The sequence below is a fragment of the Heptranchias perlo genome, chromosome 20, assembly GCF_035084215.1.
Source record: "Heptranchias perlo isolate sHepPer1 chromosome 20, sHepPer1.hap1, whole genome shotgun sequence".
NCBI classification, from domain to species: Eukaryota; Metazoa; Chordata; class Chondrichthyes; order Hexanchiformes; family Hexanchidae; genus Heptranchias; species Heptranchias perlo.
Genome location: NC_090344.1, coordinates 51,057,179 through 51,078,159, shown reverse-complemented (window position 1 = coordinate 51,078,159; position 20,981 = coordinate 51,057,179). Strand labels below are relative to the sequence as shown.

General features: G+C 42.7%; 1 protein-coding gene across 3 annotated transcripts in view; it reads right to left on the bottom strand.

Annotated features, from left to right (window-relative positions):
* Positions 1-20,981, bottom strand: part of LOC137335864 (STE20-like serine/threonine-protein kinase) — a 64,285-nt gene that overhangs the window by 15,921 nt on the left and 27,383 nt on the right. For all 3 annotated transcript variants that reach the window (XM_068001357.1, XM_068001356.1, XM_068001355.1), the window contains exons 2-9: positions 9,439-9,603; positions 8,567-8,615; positions 7,788-7,937; positions 6,033-6,105; positions 4,455-4,649; positions 4,136-4,217; positions 2,894-3,004; positions 271-2,277 (exon numbers count right to left, since the gene is read on the bottom strand). In XM_068001357.1, the coding sequence (XP_067857458.1) occupies positions 271-2,277; positions 2,894-3,004; positions 4,136-4,217; positions 4,455-4,649; positions 6,033-6,105; positions 7,788-7,937; positions 8,567-8,615; positions 9,439-9,603 (2,832 nt within the window). The remainder of the gene's footprint in view (positions 1-270; positions 2,278-2,893; positions 3,005-4,135; positions 4,218-4,454; positions 4,650-6,032; positions 6,106-7,787; positions 7,938-8,566; positions 8,616-9,438; positions 9,604-20,981) is intronic.

The window sequence follows — 20,981 nt, the reverse complement described above, 5'->3', positions numbered from 1 at the left end:
AGGGGATTTCTCACTGGTGTCCTGGCTTAAAATTTATCACTAAAACAGATTATCTGGTCATTTATCTCATTGCTGTTTGTGGGATCTTGCTGTGTGCAAATTGGCTGCCACATTTCCTACATTACAAACAGTGACTACACTTCAAAAAAGCTTTGGGACACCTTGAGGTCATGAAAGGCGCGATAGAAATGTCAGTCTTTCCCTTTTTTTCTTTCAAAGCAGTGAGGACAACCTTAAAAGCTGCTTCTTTCATTAACTTGTAAACTCTACCTTATTCTGAGACTCTGGAGATGTTTCATTTTCCTGGTTACATGAAGTATCTTCCAGAGGCGTTTCCGTGACTTCAACAACCCCAGTCTTTCCTTCTTGTTCCTGCTCTTCTTGTTCTCTCTGGTTGTCATTTGGTTCTTCTTTCTCCTTCCCCACATCGCCGTTTGTAAGTCCTTCTTCCTGTACTTGCTCAGCGGACTCATTTGGAGGTTTCAGCACTTCATCAGGTGAACTGTTGACCTCTCCAACAACCTGAACAAAACCTTCTCCGCTGAGGGGACCTTCAGCTTCCAGTGGGCATGGTGTGACCTCTTGCTCAGTCTCTTTCGAGTTATTCACCTCATGTTCACTTTCATCTGCGACTATCAGGCCTATCAGTTCATTTACAATGCAGGTTGCGATGGCAACATCGTCACTGCACTCTGATACGTCTTTCTTTTCTTCTACTAAATAGTCAAGTTCCTGCTTTGCATTTTCCTTGCTGACTGTTTGGTTAGTGTCTATGTTTGTTGTATTCTCTGCAGTTTGTGGCATTGCAAAGTCTTCACACTCTGACTGTTTAGTTTCTTCAATCATGATGGTTTCTTCATTTACATGTGCAACCTCTGACCTCTCAATCGAAGACTTGGTGTTTATCAGTTCAGGCAACTTTATCAAGTGATTTTCTGCCTCTTCACACTGCATTAGTTTAACTGAATCTTCACTGCCATCTCCCGAGTGCATTACCTCTGAAGCAAGTTCCCCAGTCAAGTTTTCTGACTCTTCCTCGATAGAATTACCTATTTTGTCACTTGCATTCTCTAAATCAGATCCTTCTTCCTTTGTCTCTCCCCCCTCCCCAGTTACAGGCTCCACACTCACAGATGGTAAAAGCTCAGAGTCTGCATCAGTCTTTTCAATATTGTCAGATAGCTGTACAGCGTCCTTATAATGGGGACAATCGCTATTGGTCGACTGAGGTTGAGAAATTGACTTGTCTTCCTTTAGATCCTGGTCATTTTCTTTGAAGTCTTGGGTGATCTGCGTTATTTCTACATCTGAAAAGGTTTCATATTTCATATCACAAACGCTCTGCTCTTTCACTGCACTTGTGTCAGCTTTCTCACGTCCAAGGGAACAAGTGGCAATCTCTTCCTCTGTTGACTCCAAGTTGGTTTGTTCAGTCAGTGTTTCACTGGTTTCTGCTGGGCTCCTCTCTGGTGTTACAGTATTTTTTTCTGGTATTGCAGTATCTTCCATTTCTATGTGCTTTGCAATTGATTCAGTGTTTTCTGTTAATGGGTCCTCCAACATCCTTGACACCTCACTTTCCGTCTTTTCAAATAATGGCACAGCTTTCTCTGTTTCTGCAAGGTCTTCTCTCAAAGGCGATGAACCAGTGGATTCTCTCCTTAACTTCTCATTGTTCACTCTTGACTCTTCATCTTCCTGTGTCACCGTGGGCTCAGCACAACTAGAGTCTTCACATACTGGGTGTGTCAGCTCTTTGAAATCAGGTGCCGGCTCTTTTTCCTTCACAGGCTCAGATTCATTGGTGAGATTATTTGGTTTATCATATGTTTGTTCCTTTTCACTTATGATGACATCATTTATCTTCAGTCGTAATTCTGTTGACCCTTGTGACCTTATCAGAAGCTCACCATCTGTGGTTTCTTCATCTTGATTAACATTGGCCATGAGACTAGATCTTGCAGCCGAGGTTTCCAAATGTACCCCCTCGGCATTGTTTGTATTACCATCAACCACTGTAAGTCGCTCACTTTCAGATGTTTTACTTTCACATGTGTCCATAACTATTTCCGTCTCCTCACCACTGGTCAAATACTCCATTGATTCAGTAGTGTTGGTTTTATCTTCTTCATTGTTGCTCATGGCTGAGTTAGCTTGACCGTTGTCGACAGGCTCATCAGATTGTGGCTCTTCCTCTGGTGAAACCTTGGTGAATTTCATTGGCTGCTCCTCCTCAGCACTGGGCGTACTAACGGAACGCTGATGATATGTGAGAGGCTGGTAGAAAAATAAAAACAATATATCACTTGAAGTTATCGAAACCAAAATGCACAGTAAGTCCATCAGAATCTGAAAGAGAAAGACAATCCAATCATTTTGGCGGGTGTTGTTTATTACAACCCTATTTAGTCACTTCGCAAATCTCCCATTGCTCTTGGGCTTCAAACTTTTCACGTTTTCTTAGTTTATGCTTTTAGAAGGGAAAAAAGGAGCAATGGTGTTCATAGTGTGAGGAGCAGTTTAATGATAAGTCCATATCGAACCAAATAAAGTGAATCGCTTTTAGCTCTGTTGGAGGTGCAGGTTTGTGGCTGTGTTTTGCCCTCGTGTTAGAAACACACACACACACGGCCATTCAGCCCATCGTGCCATGCGTTCCTGCTCACAGCCATGGCCTTAGTGTGGAAGACCAGCACTGGCCCACAGCGAGAAAGAAAATTAGAGAGCAGGTCCAACCATTGACCACTCTTGGACACCTCTTAGCATCCGGGTATCAAGCAGTGCTGAAACCTGAGAATAGGTCTCCCCAGTGCCTTCCTGGTTGTTGATGGCATGTGGCCTCAGAAGGCGGAGAAGGTAACTCTAATTAACAATAGCTACTCATCGACAGTACCTCCCGTTCATCCTCCTTCCCTTCTTCAATCTCCTCCATAACTTCTGCCTTCGCTTCAGCAATCAGATCTCTGATTGGTTTGTTACTTGCAACACAAGCCACGAATGGGTGCTGAGAGAAAGAACAACAAAGAATTATCGACAAAAACATCTCATTGCCCTTCATCGAATCTTTGACAGTGATTAAGAAAATAAAAGTCTGAGCACCTGTGCCTTTCTCAGCAAGCTACACAGCCATGGAACTTCCACACAAGGAAGCATTTGAGAAGCATTTGATCCAGAGCAATTTTTAGCCCAAATGTCAACGCAGTTATATTCGCTCAATGCTACCCTGAACTATACAGAGAAACACTTCTGTTTGCAAAGTTCAACAGTTATTGAGCAAAGTGGTCCATTTGTATCTCTTTCTTCTCGTGTGCATTTGTGCGTGTCCAGGGATGTGTATGTGTGCTTTTCTATCTGTTCCTTTCTGTTTCAGACACTATCTCTGCCCCTCTTTCCGTTTATTTTTGTTTCTGTATGTGCGCTCTGTAAATACTTTTGTGTTCACCTATCTCATTACACTTCAAAAAAGTATTTAATTGGCTGTAAAGCACTTTGGGACGCCCTGAGGTCATGAAAGGCGCTAGAGAGTGAGGTAGAAGCCATTTTTAACTCTTTAGAAAGCAAAGGAAACCTTTGGTTAAACAACAATTCATAGATGCATTTAATAGGAAGCTAAATAAGTACGTGAGGCACAAAGGAATAGAAGGATATGCTGATAGGGTTAGATGAAGTAGGGAGGGAGGAGGCTTGTGTGGAGCATGGACACTGGCACAGATCAGTTGGGCCGAATGGCCTGTTTCTAAGCTGTAAAATTCTATGTAATAAATGCAAGTCTTTCTTTCTTTCTTTCTCTCATTTACTTCACAAAACAAAATCAAGTTGCCAGCGGCTTGTATGACGGGTGGCTGATCCGCTCCTCCAGGTTAACGGCCCTGGCAGCGCGGTTGAAAATTACCCCCTAAGTTTCTCAGCACCGCTGGGCTAAGGATGGGGAAAACCAACGGTTGGGGACAGGGCTCCTGTTCCTAATCGCTATCCCGTGAACACCAGACTGTGATGCCCTCCATGGTAGAACAGCCTGCCGACACTCACCGTCCAGGCTCACCCCCGAGTGAAGAACTGGAGAGAAACTGGTCCCTAATGAGAGTCAGCCCCTCCAGGAGAGGAAAGGAGAAACTTAGAATAAAATAATGATCACCTGAAGAAGCTGCTTCACGCACCACCGAGCATCTACATTTTTTTCCAAAGCCTTTTTTAAGAAGTCTTTAAAATCTGCTGACCTGTAAATTCAATATTTGAGATGTTTGTTATTTATTGATATTGACTTCAAGCTGAATCAATGTTGCCTGTTTTAGACTGTCACCCAAAGTCAAAATTACCCCTCCCCTCCCTTATTGACCCAACTTTTTCCCCTTCCGAGGGTGGGAGGAGCCATAACTCAACCTGCCCACAGCCCAGCTCCGCGGGATTGTTAAAATAAGAAAGATCGAAATTTAAATTGTAGTTTTGTCCGTTACCATCGGGAGGGTTGGACCAGAGTTGGAGGTGGGGTCTTTGTGATTTTCAGAAGGACCCTCATCGGGTTGAGTTCATGGTGGGGAGGTTCCATCTCGGCCAGCTCAATAAGTGTGATTCCAAGAGACCAGATGTCAGCCTTGTAGTCGTACGGTGCATCTTTCATCGTTTCACACTGGACAACTTCAGGGGCCATCCTAAAGGAGAGAAGGGAAAATCGAGAGAGCAGTGTGCTGCTCATGTTCATAATTGCCGACCTGTTCAATCTATTCAATTCTGTCCTCAGAATCCTTTGTTACTGCAACACCGTTACAAACCTGGGAAGGTCGTAACCAGCTAACGAAAAAAAGGACATGCAACAAACAGAAAATCCCTGTAATCGAATCCCAATCTCGATTTAGGGTTTGGACGTATAAACCAAACTCCCTCATGGTGGAATGCTAAATGTTACAGCAGTGTTTCTTGGGAGTTTGACTGGCCAGAGTTCTCACATGGCTTGGAAAAGCCTGGAATATCAATAGGAGCTTGGTCCCCCTTATCTGTTGGTATGCTGGTTTCAACAAATTTCTTTAAGGAGGGGGCCAACAGAGGGCGGGGGTGGGAAGAAAATAAGGAGGGGGGTCTTATCATGGACCCAATGTCGCTCACTTCTGGTGGCCAGCTGAAAAGCAGTAGTGGCAGAGATTAATAATCCAATTTGCATTTATATCACACCATTCACAACCTCAGGACATCCACAAAGCACTTCACAGCCAATTGAATACTTTTTCAACTGCAGCCACATAGGAAATGTAGCAGCCAATATGCACACAACAAGGTCCCACAAACAGATAATGACCAGATAATCTGTTTCAGTGATATGGGATGAGTATAGACCAGGACACCAGGTAAACTCCCGTGCACTTCTTTGAAATAGCACCATGGAATCTTTTACGTCTACCTGAGAGGGCAGATGGGGCCTTGGTTTAATATCTCATCTGAGAGCGACACCTCCAACAGTGCAGCACTGGCAGTGTTAACCTGGATTATGTGCTCAGGTCTCTGGAGTGGGACTTGAATCCGCAACCTCTATGATTCAAAGGCAAGTGTGCTACCACTGAGCCACGGCTGATACTTAATCTAGGGAGGGTAGAATGCCAGTCTAGCTTTTTGCCGGTGCAAAGCGCTTATGGAGGGGAAGGCAGTGAGTAGAGCCATACAGGCCGGGAAGGTCCTAAATTTGATCCCCAGTCTGTGCCGAGGTAGCTGTTCTCAGCCAGGATGGTAGCTATAATTATCTTCTGTGCCCTGGGTTAGAAAGTGGAAAACAAACAGTGCTCTTGGTCACTATCCAGCAAGCAAGCTGAAAAGTGGTCAGCTGTGATGCCCTCTACAGTCAAATAGCCTGCTGACGCTCACTGCTTAGGTTTACACATGAAGGGTGGCCACTCGGGCCAGGAGACGGACTGCATTCCAAGAAGGGCGCAACGTCTTCAGGAGAAAAGGGGATGGAAAGAAATTATTAGAGGGAAAATTTTTAAAAATACATTACAAGGGGGTGAAATAGATCTCATGCTTTCTGGAAAAGGAATAAAACTTACCAATAGGGTGTCCCAATAAACGATGTTCTCCGCTGGATGGTCCGGGTGTTCTTCGCAGACACTCCAAAATCAGCTAGAAGAGAGAAAGAGAATTGGATTATTGGCCCAACACTTAAAACGCATGTTATCTGTGATTAACAATAGACCCATTAAAACCGATACTGCAACTGGGCAAGAAATTACGAATGGAATGTCAATTGTTTTTGTCTTCATTTTTGTTTCGGATGACCACACTCTGGATCCCTGTGGTGCTGCCTTGGCCACACGGGTAATTGATCCGATGAGAACAATGCAACCAATTTGGAGAATGGTCGATAACTCAGAGATGCTGCGATGGTCCTGCGACTGTCACAAGGAACGAGGAGAAACACCCTCAAACTCAGGGAAAACCAGAGCAACAATTTGAAGTAATCATCACTCTGCCCACACCTGATTGCCACATTGAGTTCTTTACTCATCCTACTGCTACACTGTTTTAGCCTTTTCCCTCAGTTCTTATTACTCATCTTAACCATGTGAGATGATCCAAATATCATCACAAGTGAGGCTGACTGAATAATTCACCATAAATAACCAAGTCAGGAGTGGCGCAATGGATGTACTGATCGGATCAAACTACTGACCGAAATATTTCCCATTTATATTGATCTGGTTTTTAACTGAAGATTAATCTGAAACTTTTGATAAAACAAAACAATCACATTGTGTTTGTACTGAGAACCTTTGAGATGCACTTATTATGTCTGCACACAAATGCTACAATTTCTGCCATGTGTGCATCCCTTAACTGACTCGACTTGTCTCTGTGTCACTTTTCTATTTTTCATGTAAATATTCCAGGGTGGTGTAAGTGTAGGTGTACCAGGCAGAATACCCATAGTAAATTTTAAAAAATATATCCACATATTAGTACTCATTTTACAATGGTCAGGCCTGGAGCAGTGGAGACATTACCTCATTAACCGTCCATGGAAAGAGATAAGAAATATAGTAAATCAGTCAAGGAGACTGTAAGGAGGCAGCGACATGAATAGACTCGTGTTATGGATCGACTGGGAAGAGATAAGAAAGAATGCCATAACTGATACCCATTGTTTCTTATTAGTGAACACAATGAATAAGAAACATGTTATTGTGCAGGCTCGTTGAAGGGAGATTAACCAGACATAGTTAGAACATGTTGACATAATGGTGTCACATTAGGAGGATGTAATTAAACATATAAAATATACCGACACTGGAGCTTCTTCGGGGCTTTTGACAATATTCTGACTCAGGGGTAAGTGTGCTACCAACTGAACCCAGGTGATTTATTGATGTCTAACAAGCCTTACACCTTTTGATGGATCAAATCCATCTTCTCACCATGTGTCTCAATCCCTTCTTTCCCAGAACAGAATCAATCGCCTCCTCAACCCATTTACACTGTCTGCTTCAATGACCTTCCCTGGTAAACTATTCCACTTCCTGAATCCCCTTTGAATCAAGGACTTCCTCGGGACTTCCTTCCTCCTCGTGACTTTCCAATATTTAGTTTGTATCTCCTGCTGTTTGAACCCTTTTGACATCTCCTGCTAAACTGGAGTGCAACTTAACTTGAACGAGTGCAACTCAAGCAAATAATACTGTACTTAGATATAACAATCAGTTGGAAAAGGCAAAGGGTGTAAGATGTGCCACTGGGATTACTCTTTGTTCCTCACTTACTCTGCCTTCCTCCTCTCCCACTCTGCCTCTCCTGCTCCTCTTTCTTACCGAGTTTAATGTCTCCCTCCAGCGTCAGAAGGACATTCCCGGCTTTGAGGTCCCGGTGTATTATCTTGTTGTTGTGCAGGTAATTGAGCGCTTCGAGCATCTGTCGGCAAATTACACGGATCTGTGGTTCTGCCAATCCTCTCTCCAGCTCTGTGACACAACCAAACCAAGATAAGACAAATGTAGATCTTAATTTCTTTTTTTTAAATTAAATAAACTCTGGTTCCCCCAAAGGTTTAGTGGGATGCTGAGCCACACAGATCAACAGGGTTTGTGCTGAGTGAGCTGATCTCAGCTAGAGTAGTGGGACACGAGGCCTTGACACCCCTGGGATAGGGAGGGGGAAAATCCACCAGGGTTCCTGCTCCCAGTCGATATCCAGCGACCGGTACCGTGAGGTGAGTGTGTGTGGGTGCTGACTGAAAACAGAATCAAACTCAGCTGTGGTGCCCTCAGTAGTTGAATAGCTCGCAGACACTCCCTGGATTCACCAATGAAGAATGCCAATTGGCCAAGGCACCAGGTCACATGCAAGCTGATGGATGGGATTGGATACAGATGGGCAGTATTCACGCACTGTTTATCCATTGGGCAGCCCTGATTGGTGACCATGACAATGCCACTGAACTACCAATCATACCACTGTGTTTGCAGGTCCTTTATTAAACACCCAGAGCCCATGGAACTGTCCCCCAGCAAGTCAGCAACACATTGGAGGTGGGGGGAGGGGAGGATTAAATAAATTCAGCTGCTTTCATTCCATTTCTAATTTTACTTACCTAACATTATAGCATCTACCGCACCACCAGGACAAAACTCAAGTAGAATCTGTAAAGAAAAAGAAAGGGATTAAGATCTTGGAGTGCTCAATGTCCTTTGCATTTTCAAAATATAGTGTAACCTTTATACAGAGAGTGGTGAGGATGTGGATCTCGCTGCCACATGGAGTCTTTGAAGCAGTTCGCATTGTCCCTTTTTTACTGGAGGCCTGATGCATACGTGGGGGAGAAAGGAATAGAGGGACATGGGGGCAGGGTGGGAAAAGGAAATTGGAGAGGGAGGATGCTCATGTGGAGTATAAACAATGGCATTGACCAGTTGGGCTGAATGGACTGTTTCTGCATTGTAGATTCAACATAATTCGACGTAACTTTCATTATCCTCACTTCAATTATCTGATGATCCACCAGAATTTTTGAGGGACAAAGCCATGCGCAAGACCCTGCCTTATTACACAGGTTTACAGATTCAAGAGGAACTTTCAAAAGGGAATTGATGAACACTTGAAAAGGAAAAAATTTGCAGGGCTATGGGGAAAGAGCAGGGGAGTGGGGCTATTTGGAAAGCTCTTTCAAAGAGCCAGCACAGGCACGATGGGCCAAATGGCCTTCTTCTGTGCTGTATGATTCGATGATTCATGGGCAGAAGCAAGGAATGATAATTTAGTATTCATACATCTGCTAATCAGAATTAAATTTGAAAATTAAAAGACAGAATGTAACAGTCACCTTGGACTGTTTAAGGCCATTCTCCTGTGTTAGAATATTTCTTATGCTGTAACAGCTGCTTTGAATATTAGAGTTTCTCTATTTTGTGAAGTTGAGGGAACAGTCCCTTTTACTTTTGGTTTCCTCTTCCTTTCATGACTCACCCACAGGCTCTTTTCATAGTAGAAAGCATCGAGCAGTTTCACAATGTTGGGATGATCACATGAGCCCAGAATATCAATTTCCACCATGTAATCTTCCAGCTCATCCTCATCCAATGAACTTATCACCTTGGCAGCTGCAACCGCCCCAGTCTCCTTGTTCTGTGCCTTTAAAGCAGAAAATAAATTACAAGAAACATCACAACATGTTTTGCCACATTGTACAAAGCCAACATTTCTCATCCAAAGACAAAAAGGAACCCCTCGACCATTCCTTAGCATCATTGAGGTCAAAAATAACAAGCTCCTTTCTTGATCATTTGTATATAATTTCCTCCCTTCCTGTTGTGCCGGCAGGTGCTAGGTTATGACTCTGCTGATATTGGCAGCCCACAGGTAGGTCTTTTCAGCTGTGAACCTCGTGGTAGGCTACTCAACCATGGGAGGCGCCACAACTCCATTTGCCCGCCTTTGCTCCTGATCCCTTGATACCCTTCCCTAACAAAAATCTATCTTTCCCAGTCTTGAAAATTTCAATTGATCCCCAGCATTGACAGCCTTTTGGGGGAGAGAGTTCCGTGTTTCCATTCCCCTTTGTGTGAAAAAGTGCTTCCTGATTTCACTCCTAAATGGCCTAGTTCTAATTTTAAGACTGGCAGAGTTTGAAGGGCCTGAGCAGCAAATTACCTTTTTGGACCGGAGGAGTCCCGCATCTGCGCATCATTGGAGTCGCCTTTAAGTCGCCTTTCAGCCTCTTTAAGATTTTGCCCCCTTGTTCGGGATTCCCCCACCAGAGGAAATAGATTTGCGATATCTACCTTATAGAATCGCCCTGTTATTTTAAACACCAGCCCAGGTACCACCCCCTGGGACTCCCAGTCCGGGGACCCCCAGCCTGGGGACTGCCCCCTGGGACCCCCAGCCGGGGACCACCAGCCCGTCACCTGCTCCTCTGGGCAGCAATGTAACAGAATAAAGTCGCAGTTACATTTAATTGAGGAAATCACATTTAGGAGCTTTTCAGTGTAAACAAATTATTTGTTGCCTGACATTCTATTTTGATGCCTCTTCTTCACTTTGGGCAATTCCTACCCGCGTCTAACAATTATAGAAGAGAAGCCTTGAAATAAAAGGTTTTATATTTAGCTTTTAAGAAACAGTATCCAAGTTACTCAGGTTAATTGACTTCAAACTGATGGGATATTTTCTCTCACGGACGATGTGTAATTGTTCCAATTTCTGCACCGTTCCAACTGCTGCAATAAAATAACTGTTACTGTCCAAAATGTTTTTAAATACCGAAACTCTATTCGGGTTTACAGTTAGTACAATTTTTGTGGAGAATCACAATCCCCAAATTTCTATTTGCATAGAAAGCATGGAGAGGGGAGACTTTTATAAGCAACTGAAAATATAATGGCGGTTTAACTCACTTCACAGAATTGTCTTTCGGGTGATTTTTTCCTTTGTGTCTCTAATATCTGTTCCCTTTGGATAATTGATGTTTGTGTCTGACTGACCAAGGCAGAAGGAAATAAAGGGGGTTTTGATACATAAATTTAAATGTAATGTTTAGTGAAGAAACAAAAGTTACTTCATGCGACAGGATTTGTTTTCAGTCAGAAACGATGTACATTTTACAAAGTATAATCCCTGGATTCAAATCTCCCTGCCCTTTTTGGAATTTACTTTGACGGGAAATGCAATAAAAACGAGTCTTTCCTTTCTAAATATTTGAGCCTGAAAAGAGATTCGCCTCACGACGAAACTGAGCCAAAAATAAGTCGGTGCGGAGTTTGTGGAGAGTGAGGAGGTCTCTCCGAGTCGGACACTGTCCCGTTTGATGAAGATTTGATCCTCAGACTCAGACCGTTGTTCCCCGCTTCTCCCGCGCCCTACCCGGACTTTGGGCGGGAAGCGCTGCGATTGGCCGAGCTCAGCGCGGGGGAAAAAAAACCGTCCAGTCACGTGGCCCGGCAACCCATCTCCCAGGGCTGTGATTGGCTGTCGGGCGCTTTCCCCCCCCCCTCCCCCCCTCCCCCCCCCGCGCCACCGGGTGTCCGAGGGGCGGGTCAGACGGTCACTCGCTCCTCTCGGTGAAATAAAATAACATTAAAGAAAATAATAAAACATTGACATTTAATTCAGGAACCACATCCCCATTCTGTTCTCTTCCGGTATTTTCATGCCTCTTTGGGGAATTCCGACCTCCGTCTCTCAGCGTCCGAGAAGCGATCGATTGGAACAAAAGGTAAATCAGCGCAATACTTTGTGATATTTGAGGGACAGCGTCCCGGTTATTGATGTGAATCGGCTTCAAACTGATGGGATATTCTCTCTCTCTCACGGACGATGTGTAATTGTTCCTATTTCTGCACCGTTCCAACTGCTGCAATAAAATAACTTTTACTGTCCAAAAATGTTTTTAAGCAGCGAAACTCTATTCGGGTTTACAGTTAGTACAATTTTTGTGGAGAATCACAATCCCCCAAATTTCTATTTGCACAGAAACCATGGAGAGGGGAGACTTTTATAACCAACTGAAAATATAATTGCGGTTTTACTCACTTTACAGAATTGTCTCTCGGGTGATTTTTTCCTTTGTGTCTCTAATATCTGTTCCCTTTGGATAATTGATGTTTGTGTCTGACTGACCGAGGCAGAAGGAAATAAAGGGGGTTTTCATACATAAATTTTAATGCAATGTTTAGTGAAGAAAAATAAGTTACTTCATGCGACAGGATTTGTTTTCTGTCAGAAACGATGTACATTTTACAAAGTATAATCCCTGGATTCAAATCTCCCTGCCCTTTTTGTAATTTACTTTGACGGGAAATGTAATAAAAACGAGTCTTTCCTTTCTAAATATTTGCGCCTGAAAAGAGATTCGCCTCACGACGAAACTGAGCCAAAAATAAGTCGGTGCGGAGTTTGTGGAGAGTGAGGAGGTCTCTCCGAGTCGGACACTGTCCCGTTTGATGAAGATTTGATCCTCAGACTCAGACCGTTGTTCCCCGCTTCTCCCGCGCCCCACCCGGACTTTGGGCGGGAAGCGCTCCGATTGGCCGAGCTATTCCCATTCAGGTCGCCCGGCGACTCTTTTTCCCATTGGGAGCATGAGTTCAATTGATTGAGGGGGAAGCGCCCGGTGAGTGTCTGCAGGTAAACCTCTCACCTGCTCTTCCAGCGCACTGTCGGGCTGAGGTGGAGGGAGAGAAATAGATGACATTCCCTTTAAAGGGCCCGGGGACAGAACACCTGAGTGACGCTGAGCTCGGACTGTTCTGGTTCTATTTTTCTGAAACCTCTTCAATTTGGGCGGTTGGTGAAGGAATTAAAGACACAACGACGGATAACTTGTAATAACGGACATTGCAGAAAAATAGTCTTTGAGTTTTGAACGTGAGTGTTTTTGTGCTGAAGATGATGTATTTTTCACATTTTACATATATATTACAGGGAAACACTCACAATGTTAGACATGCAGCTGGAACTTTATGCAAAATAACTCCTGGAATTAAAATAGATCAACATTCCTTCAGATCAGGATGTCAACCATCGATTGATCAACATTCCTTCAGATCAGGATGTCAACCATCGATTGATCAACATTCCTTCAGATCAGGATGTCAACCATCGATTGATCAACATTCCTTCAGATCACGATGTCAACCATCGATTGATCAACATTCCTTCAGAACAGGTAGGTCAACCATCGATAGATCAACATTCCTTCAGATCAGGTAGGTCAACCATCAATAGATCAATATTCCTTCAGATCAGGTAGGTCAACCATCGATAGATCAACATTCCTTCAGATCAGGTAGGACAACCATCGATAGATCAACATTCCTTCAGATCAGGATGTCAACCATCGATTGATCAACATTCCTTCAGATCAGGTAGGTCAACCATCAACAGATCAACATTCCTTCAGATCAGGATGTCAACCATCAATTGATCAACATTCCTTCAGATCAGGGAGGTCAACCATCGATAGATCAACATTCCTTCAGATCAGGATGTCAACCATCGATTGATCAACATTCCTTCAGATCAGGTAGGTCAACCATCAATAGATCAACATTCCTTCAGATCAGGTAGGTCAACCATCGAGTGATCAACATTCCTTCAGATCAGGATGTCAACCATCGATTGATCAACATTCCTTCAGATCAGGATGTCAACCATCGATTGATCAACATTCCTTCAGATCAGGATGTCATCCATCGATTGATCAACATTCCTTCAGATCAGGATGTCAACCATGGATTGATCAACATTCCTTCAGATCAGGTAGGTCAACCATCGATTGATCAACATTCCTTCAGATCAGGATGTCAACCATCGATTGATCAACATTCCTTCAGATCAGGATGTCATCCATCGATTGATCAACATTCCTTCAGATCAGGATGTCAACCATCGATTGATCAACATTCCTTCAGATCAGGATGTCAACCATCGATTGATCAACATTCCTTCAGATCAGGATGTCAACCATCGATTGATCAACATTCCTTCAGATCAGGATGTCAACCATCGATTGATCAACATTCCTTCAGATCAGGATGTCAACCATCGATTGATCAACATTCCTTCAGATCAGGATGTCAACCATCGATTGATCAACATTCCTTCAGATCAGATAGGACAACCATCGATTGATCAACATTCCTTCAGATCAGATAGGACAACCATCGATTGATCAACATTCCTTCAGATCAGGATGTCAACCATCGATTGATCAACATTCCTTCAGATCAGATAGGACAACCATCGATTGATCAACATTCCTTCAGATCAGGATGTTAACCATCGATTGATCAACATTCCTTCAGATCAGGATGTCAACCATCGATTGATCAACATTCCTTCAGATCAGATAGGACAACCATCGATTGATCAACATTCCTTCAGATCAGGATGTCAACCATCGATTGATGAACATTCCTTCAGATCAGGATGTCAACCATCGATTGATCAACATTCCTTCAGATCAGGTAGGTCAACCTTCGATTGATCAACATTCCTTCAGATCAGGTAGGTCAACCATCGATTGATCAACATTCCTTCAGATCAGGATGTCAACCATCGATTGATCAACATTCCTTCAGATCAGGATGTCAAACATCGATTGATCAACATTCCTTCAGATCAGGATGTCAACCATCGATTGATCAACATTCCGTCAGATCAGGATGTCAACCATCGATAGATCAACATTCCTTCAGATCAGGTAGGTCAACCATCAATAGATCAATATTCCTTCAGATCAGGTAGGTCAACCATCGATAGATCAACATTCCTTCAGATCAGGTAGGACAACCATCGATAGATCAACATTCCTTCAGATCAGGATGTCAACCATCGATTGATCAACATTCCTTCAGATCAGGTAGGTCAACCATCAATAGATCAACATTCCTTCAGATCAGGATGTCAACCATCAATTGAACAACATTCCTTCAGATCAGGTAGGTCAACCATCGATTGATCAACATTCCTTCAGATCAGGTAGGTCAACCATCGATAGATCAACATTCCTTCAGATCAGGTAGGTCAACCCTAGATAGATCAACATTCCTTCAGATCAGGATGTCAACCATCAATTGATCAACATTCCTTCAGATCAGGTAGGTCAACCATCGATAGATCAACATTCCTTCAGATCAGGATGTCAACCATCGATTGATCAACATTTCTTCAGATCAGGTAGGTCGATCAACATTCCTTCAGATCAGGATGTCAACCATCAATTGATCAACATTCCTTCAGATCAGGTAGGTCAACCATCGATTGATCAACATTCCTTCAGATCAGGATGTCAACCATCGATTGATCAACATTCCTTCAGATCAGGTAGGTCAACCATCGATAGATCAACATTCCTTCAGATCAGGATGTCAACCATCGATTGATCAACATTCCTTCAGATCAGGTAGGTCAACCATCGATTGATCAACATTCCTTCAGATCAGGATGTCAACCCTCGATAGATCAACATTCCTTCAGATCAGGATGTCAACCATCACTTGATCAACATTCCTTCAGATCAGGATGTCAACCATCAATTGATCAACATTACTTCAGATCAGGTAGGTCAACCATCGATTGATCAACATTCCTTCAGATCAGGATGTCAACCATCGATTGATCAACATTCCTTCAGATCAGGATGTCAACCATCGATTGATCAACATTCCTTCAGATCAGGTAGGACAACCATCGATTGATCAACATTCCTTCAGATCAGGATGTCAACCATCGATTGATCAACATTCCTTCAGATCAGGATGTTTCATTGATAGATCAACATTCCTTCAGATCAGGATGTTTCATTGATAGATCAACATTCCTTCAGAGCAGGATGTCAACCATCGATTGATCAACATTCCTTCAGATCAGGTAGGTCAACCATCGATTGATCAACATTCCTTCAGATCAGGATGTCAACCATCGATTGATCAACATTCCTTCAGATCAGGATGTCAACCATCGATTGATCAACATTCCTTCAGATCAGGATGTCATCCATCGATTGATCAACATTCCTTCAGATCAGGATGTCAACCATGGATTGATCAACATTCCTTCAGATCAGGTAGGTCAACCATCGATTGATCAACATTCCTTCAGATCAGGATGTCAACCATCGATTGATCAACATTCCTTCAGATCAGGATGTCATCCATCGATTGATCAACATTCCTTCAGATCAGGATGTCAACCATTGATTGATCAACATTCCTTCAGATCAGGATGTCAACCATCGATTGATCAACATTCCTTCAGATCAGGATGTCAACCATCGATTGATCAACATTCCTTCAGATCAGGATGTCAACCATCGATTGATCAACATTCCTTCAGATCAGGATGTCAACCATCGATTGATCAACATTCCTTCAGATCAGGATGTCAACCATCGATTGATCAACATTCCTTCAGATCAGATAGGACAACCATCGATTGATCAACATTCCTTCAGATCAGATAGGACAACCATCGATTGATCAACATTCCTTCAGATCAGGATGTCAACCATCGATTGATCAACATTCCTTCAGATCAGATAGGACAACCATCGATTGATCAACATTCCTTCAGATCAGGATGTTAACCATCGATTGATCAACATTCCTTCAGATCAGGATGTCAACCATCGATTGATCAACATTCCTTCAGATCAGATAGGACAACCATCGATTGATCAACATTCCTTCAGATCAGGATGTCAACCATCGATTGATGAACATTCCTTCAGATCAGGATGTCAACCATCGATTGATCAACATTCCTTCAGATCAGGTAGGTCAACCTTCGATTGATCAACATTCCTTCAGATCAGGTAGGTCAACCATCGATTGATCAACATTCCTTCAGATCAGGATGTCAACCATCGATTGATCAACATTCCTTCAGATCAGGATGTCAACCATCGATTGATCAACATTCCTTCAGATCAGGATGTCAACCATCGATTGATCAACATTCCTTCAGATCAGGATGTCAACCATCAATAGATCAACATTCCTTCAGATCAGGGAGGTCAACCATCGATTGATCAACATTCCTTCAGAACAGGTAGGTCAACCATCGATAGATCAACACTCCTTCAGAACAGGTAGGTCAACCATCGATAGATCAACATTCCTTCAGATCAGGTAGATCAACCATCAATAGATCAACATTCCTTCAGATCAGGTAGGTCAACCATCGATAGATCAACATTCCTTCAGATCAGGTAGGACAACCATCGATAGATCGACATTCCTTCAGATCAGGATGTCAACCATCGATTGATCAACATTCCTTCAGATCAGGTAGGTCAACCATCAATAGATCAACATTCCTTCAGATCAGGATGTCAACCATCAATTGAACAACATTCCTTCAGATCAGGTAGGTCAACCATCGATTGATCAACATTCCTTCAGATCAGGTAGGTCAACCATCGATAGATCAACATTCCTTCAGATCAGGATGTCAACCATCAATTGATCAACATTCCTTCAGATCAGGTAGGTCAACCATCGATAGATCAACATTCCTTCAGATCAGGATGTCAACCATCGATTGATCAACATTCCTTCAGATCAGGTAGGTCAACCATCAATAGATCAACATTCTTTCAGATCAGGATGTCAACCATCAATTGATCAACATTTCTTCAGATCAGGTAGGTCAACCATCGATTGATCAACATTCCTTCAGATCAGGATGTCAACCATCGATTGATCAACATTCCTTCAGATCAGGTAGGTCAACCATCGATAGATCAACATTCCTTCAGATCAGCATGTCAACCATCGATTGATCAACATTCCTTCAGATCAGGATGTCAACCATCGATTGATCAACATTCCTTCAGATCAGGTAGGTCAACCATCGATAGATCAACATTCCTTCAGATCAGCATGTCAACCATCGATTGATCAACATTCCTTCAGATCAGGTAGGTCAACCATCGATAGATCAACATTCCTTCAGATCAGGATGTCAACCATCGATAGATCAACATTCCTTCAGATCAGGATGTCAACCATCACTTGATCAACATTCCTTCAGATCAGGATGTCAACCATCAATTGATCAACATTACTTCAGATCAGGTAGGTCAACCATCGATTGATCAACATTCCTTCAGATCAGGATGTCAACCATCGATTGATCAACATTCCTTCAGATCAGGATGTCAACCATCGATTGATCAACATTCCTTCAGATCAGGTAGGTGAACCATCGATTGATCAACATTCCTTCAGATCAGGATGTCAACCATCGATTGATCAACATTCCTTCAGATCAGGATGTTTCATTGATAGATCAACATTCCTGAGATCAGGATGTTTCATTGATAGATCAACATTCCTTCAGAGCAGGATGTCAACCATCGATTGATCAACATTCCTTCAGATCAGGTAGGTCAACCATCGAGAGATCAACATTCCTTCAGATCAGGATGTTTCATTGATAGATCAACATTCCTTCAGATCAGGATGTTTCATTGATAGATCAACATTCCTTCAGATCAGGATGTTTCATTGATAGATCAACATTCCTTCAGAGCAGGATGCAACCATCGATAGATCAACATTCCTTCAGATCAGGTAGGACAACCATCGATTGATCAACATTCCTTCAGATCAGGATGTCAATCATCGAGAGATCAACATTCCTTCAGATCAGGATGTCAACGATCGATAGATCAACATTCCTTCAGATCAGGATGTCAACCATCGATTGATCACATTCCTTCAGATCAGGATGTCAACCATCGATTGATCAACATTCCTTCAGATCAGGATGTCAACCCTCGATAGATCAACATTCCTTCAGATCAGGATGTTTCATTGATAGATCAACATTCCTTCAGATCAGGATGTTTCATTGATAGATCAACATTCCTTCAGAGCAGGATGTCAACCATCGATTGATCAACATTCCTTCAGATCAGGTAGGTCAACCATCGAGAGATCAACATTCCTTCAGATCAGGATGTTTCATTGATAGATCAACATTCCTTCAGATCAGGATGTTTCATTGATAGATCAACATTCCTTCAGAGCAGGATGTCAACCATCGATAGATCAACATTCCTTCAGATCAGGTAGGACAACCATCGATTGATCAACATTCCTTCAGATCAGGATGTCAATCATCGAGAGATCAACATTCCTTCAGATCAGGATGTCAACGATCGATCGATCAACATTCCTTCAGATCAGGATGTCAACCATCGATTGATCACATTCCTTCAGATCAGGATGTCAACCATCGATTGATCAACATTCCTTCAGATCAGGATGTCAACCCTCGATAGATCAACATTCCTTCAGATCAGGATGTCAACCATCGATTGATCAACATTCCTTCAGATCAGGATGTCAACCCTCGATTGATCAACATTCCTTCAGATCAGGTGGACAACCCTCGATAGATCAACATTCCTTCAGATCAGGATGTCAACCATCGATTGATCAACATTCCTTCAGATCAGGTAGGTCAACCATCGATCGATCAACATTCCTTCAGATCAGGATGTCAACCATCGATTGATCAACATTCCTTCAGATCAGGTGGACAACCATCGATTGATCAACATTCCTTCAGATCAGGTAGGACTACCATCGATTGATCAACATTCCTTCAGATCAGGATGTCAACCATCGATTGATCAACATTCCTTCAGATCAGGATGTCAACCATCGATTGATCAACATTCCTTCAGATCAGATAGGACAACCATCGATTGATCAACATTCCTTCAGATCAGGATGTCAACCATCGATTGATGAACATTCCTTCAGATCAGGATGTCAACCATCGATTGATCAACATTCCTTCAGATCAGGTAGGTCAACCTTCGATTGATCAACATTCCTTCAGATCAGGATGTCAACCATCGATTGATCAATATTCCTTCAGATCAGGATGTCAACCATCGATTGATCAACATTCCTTCAGATCAGGATGTCAACCATCGATTGATCAACATTCCTTCAGATCAGGATGTCAACCATCGATTGATCAACATTCCTTCAGATCAGATAGGACAACCATCGATTGATCAACATTCCTTCAGATCAGGATGTCAACCATCGATAGATCAACATTCCTTCAGATCAGGATGTCAACCATCACTTGATCAACATTCCTTCAGATCAGGATGTCAACCATCAATTGATCGACATTACTTCAGATCAGGTAGGTCAACCATCGATAGATCAACATTCCTTCAGATCAGGATGTCAACCATCAATTGATCAACATTCCTTCAGATCAGGTAGGTCAACCATCGATAGATCAACATTCCTTCAGATCAGGATGTCAACCATCGATTGATCAACATTCCTTCAGATCAGGTAGGTCAACCATCAATAGATCAACATTCTTTCAGATCAGGATGTCAACCATCAATTGATCAACATTTCTTCAGATCAGGTAGGTCAACCATCGATTGATCAACATTCCTTCAGATCAGGATGTCAACCATCGATTGATCAACATTCCTTCAGATCAGGTAGGTCAACCATCGATAGATCAACATTCCTTCAGATCAGCATGTCAACCATCGATTGATCAACATTCCTTCAGATCAGGATGTCAACCATCGATTGATCAACATTCCTTCAGATCAGGTAGGTCAACCATCGATAGATCAACATTCCTTCAGATCAGCATGTCAACCATCGATTGATCAACATTCCTTCAGATCAGATAGGATAACCATCGATAGATCAACATTCCTTCAGATCAGGATGTCAACCATCGATTGATCAACATTCCTTCAGATCAGGATGTCAACCATCACTTGATCAACATTCCTTCAGATCAGGATGTCAACCATCAATTGATCAACATTACTTCAGATCAGGTAGGTCAACCATCGATTGATCAACATTCCTTCAGATCAGGATGTCAACCATCGATTGATCAACATTCCTTCAGAACAGATCGGACAACCATCGATTGATCAACATTCCTTCAGATCAGGATGTCAACCATCGATTGATCAACATTCCTTCAGATCAGGATGTCAA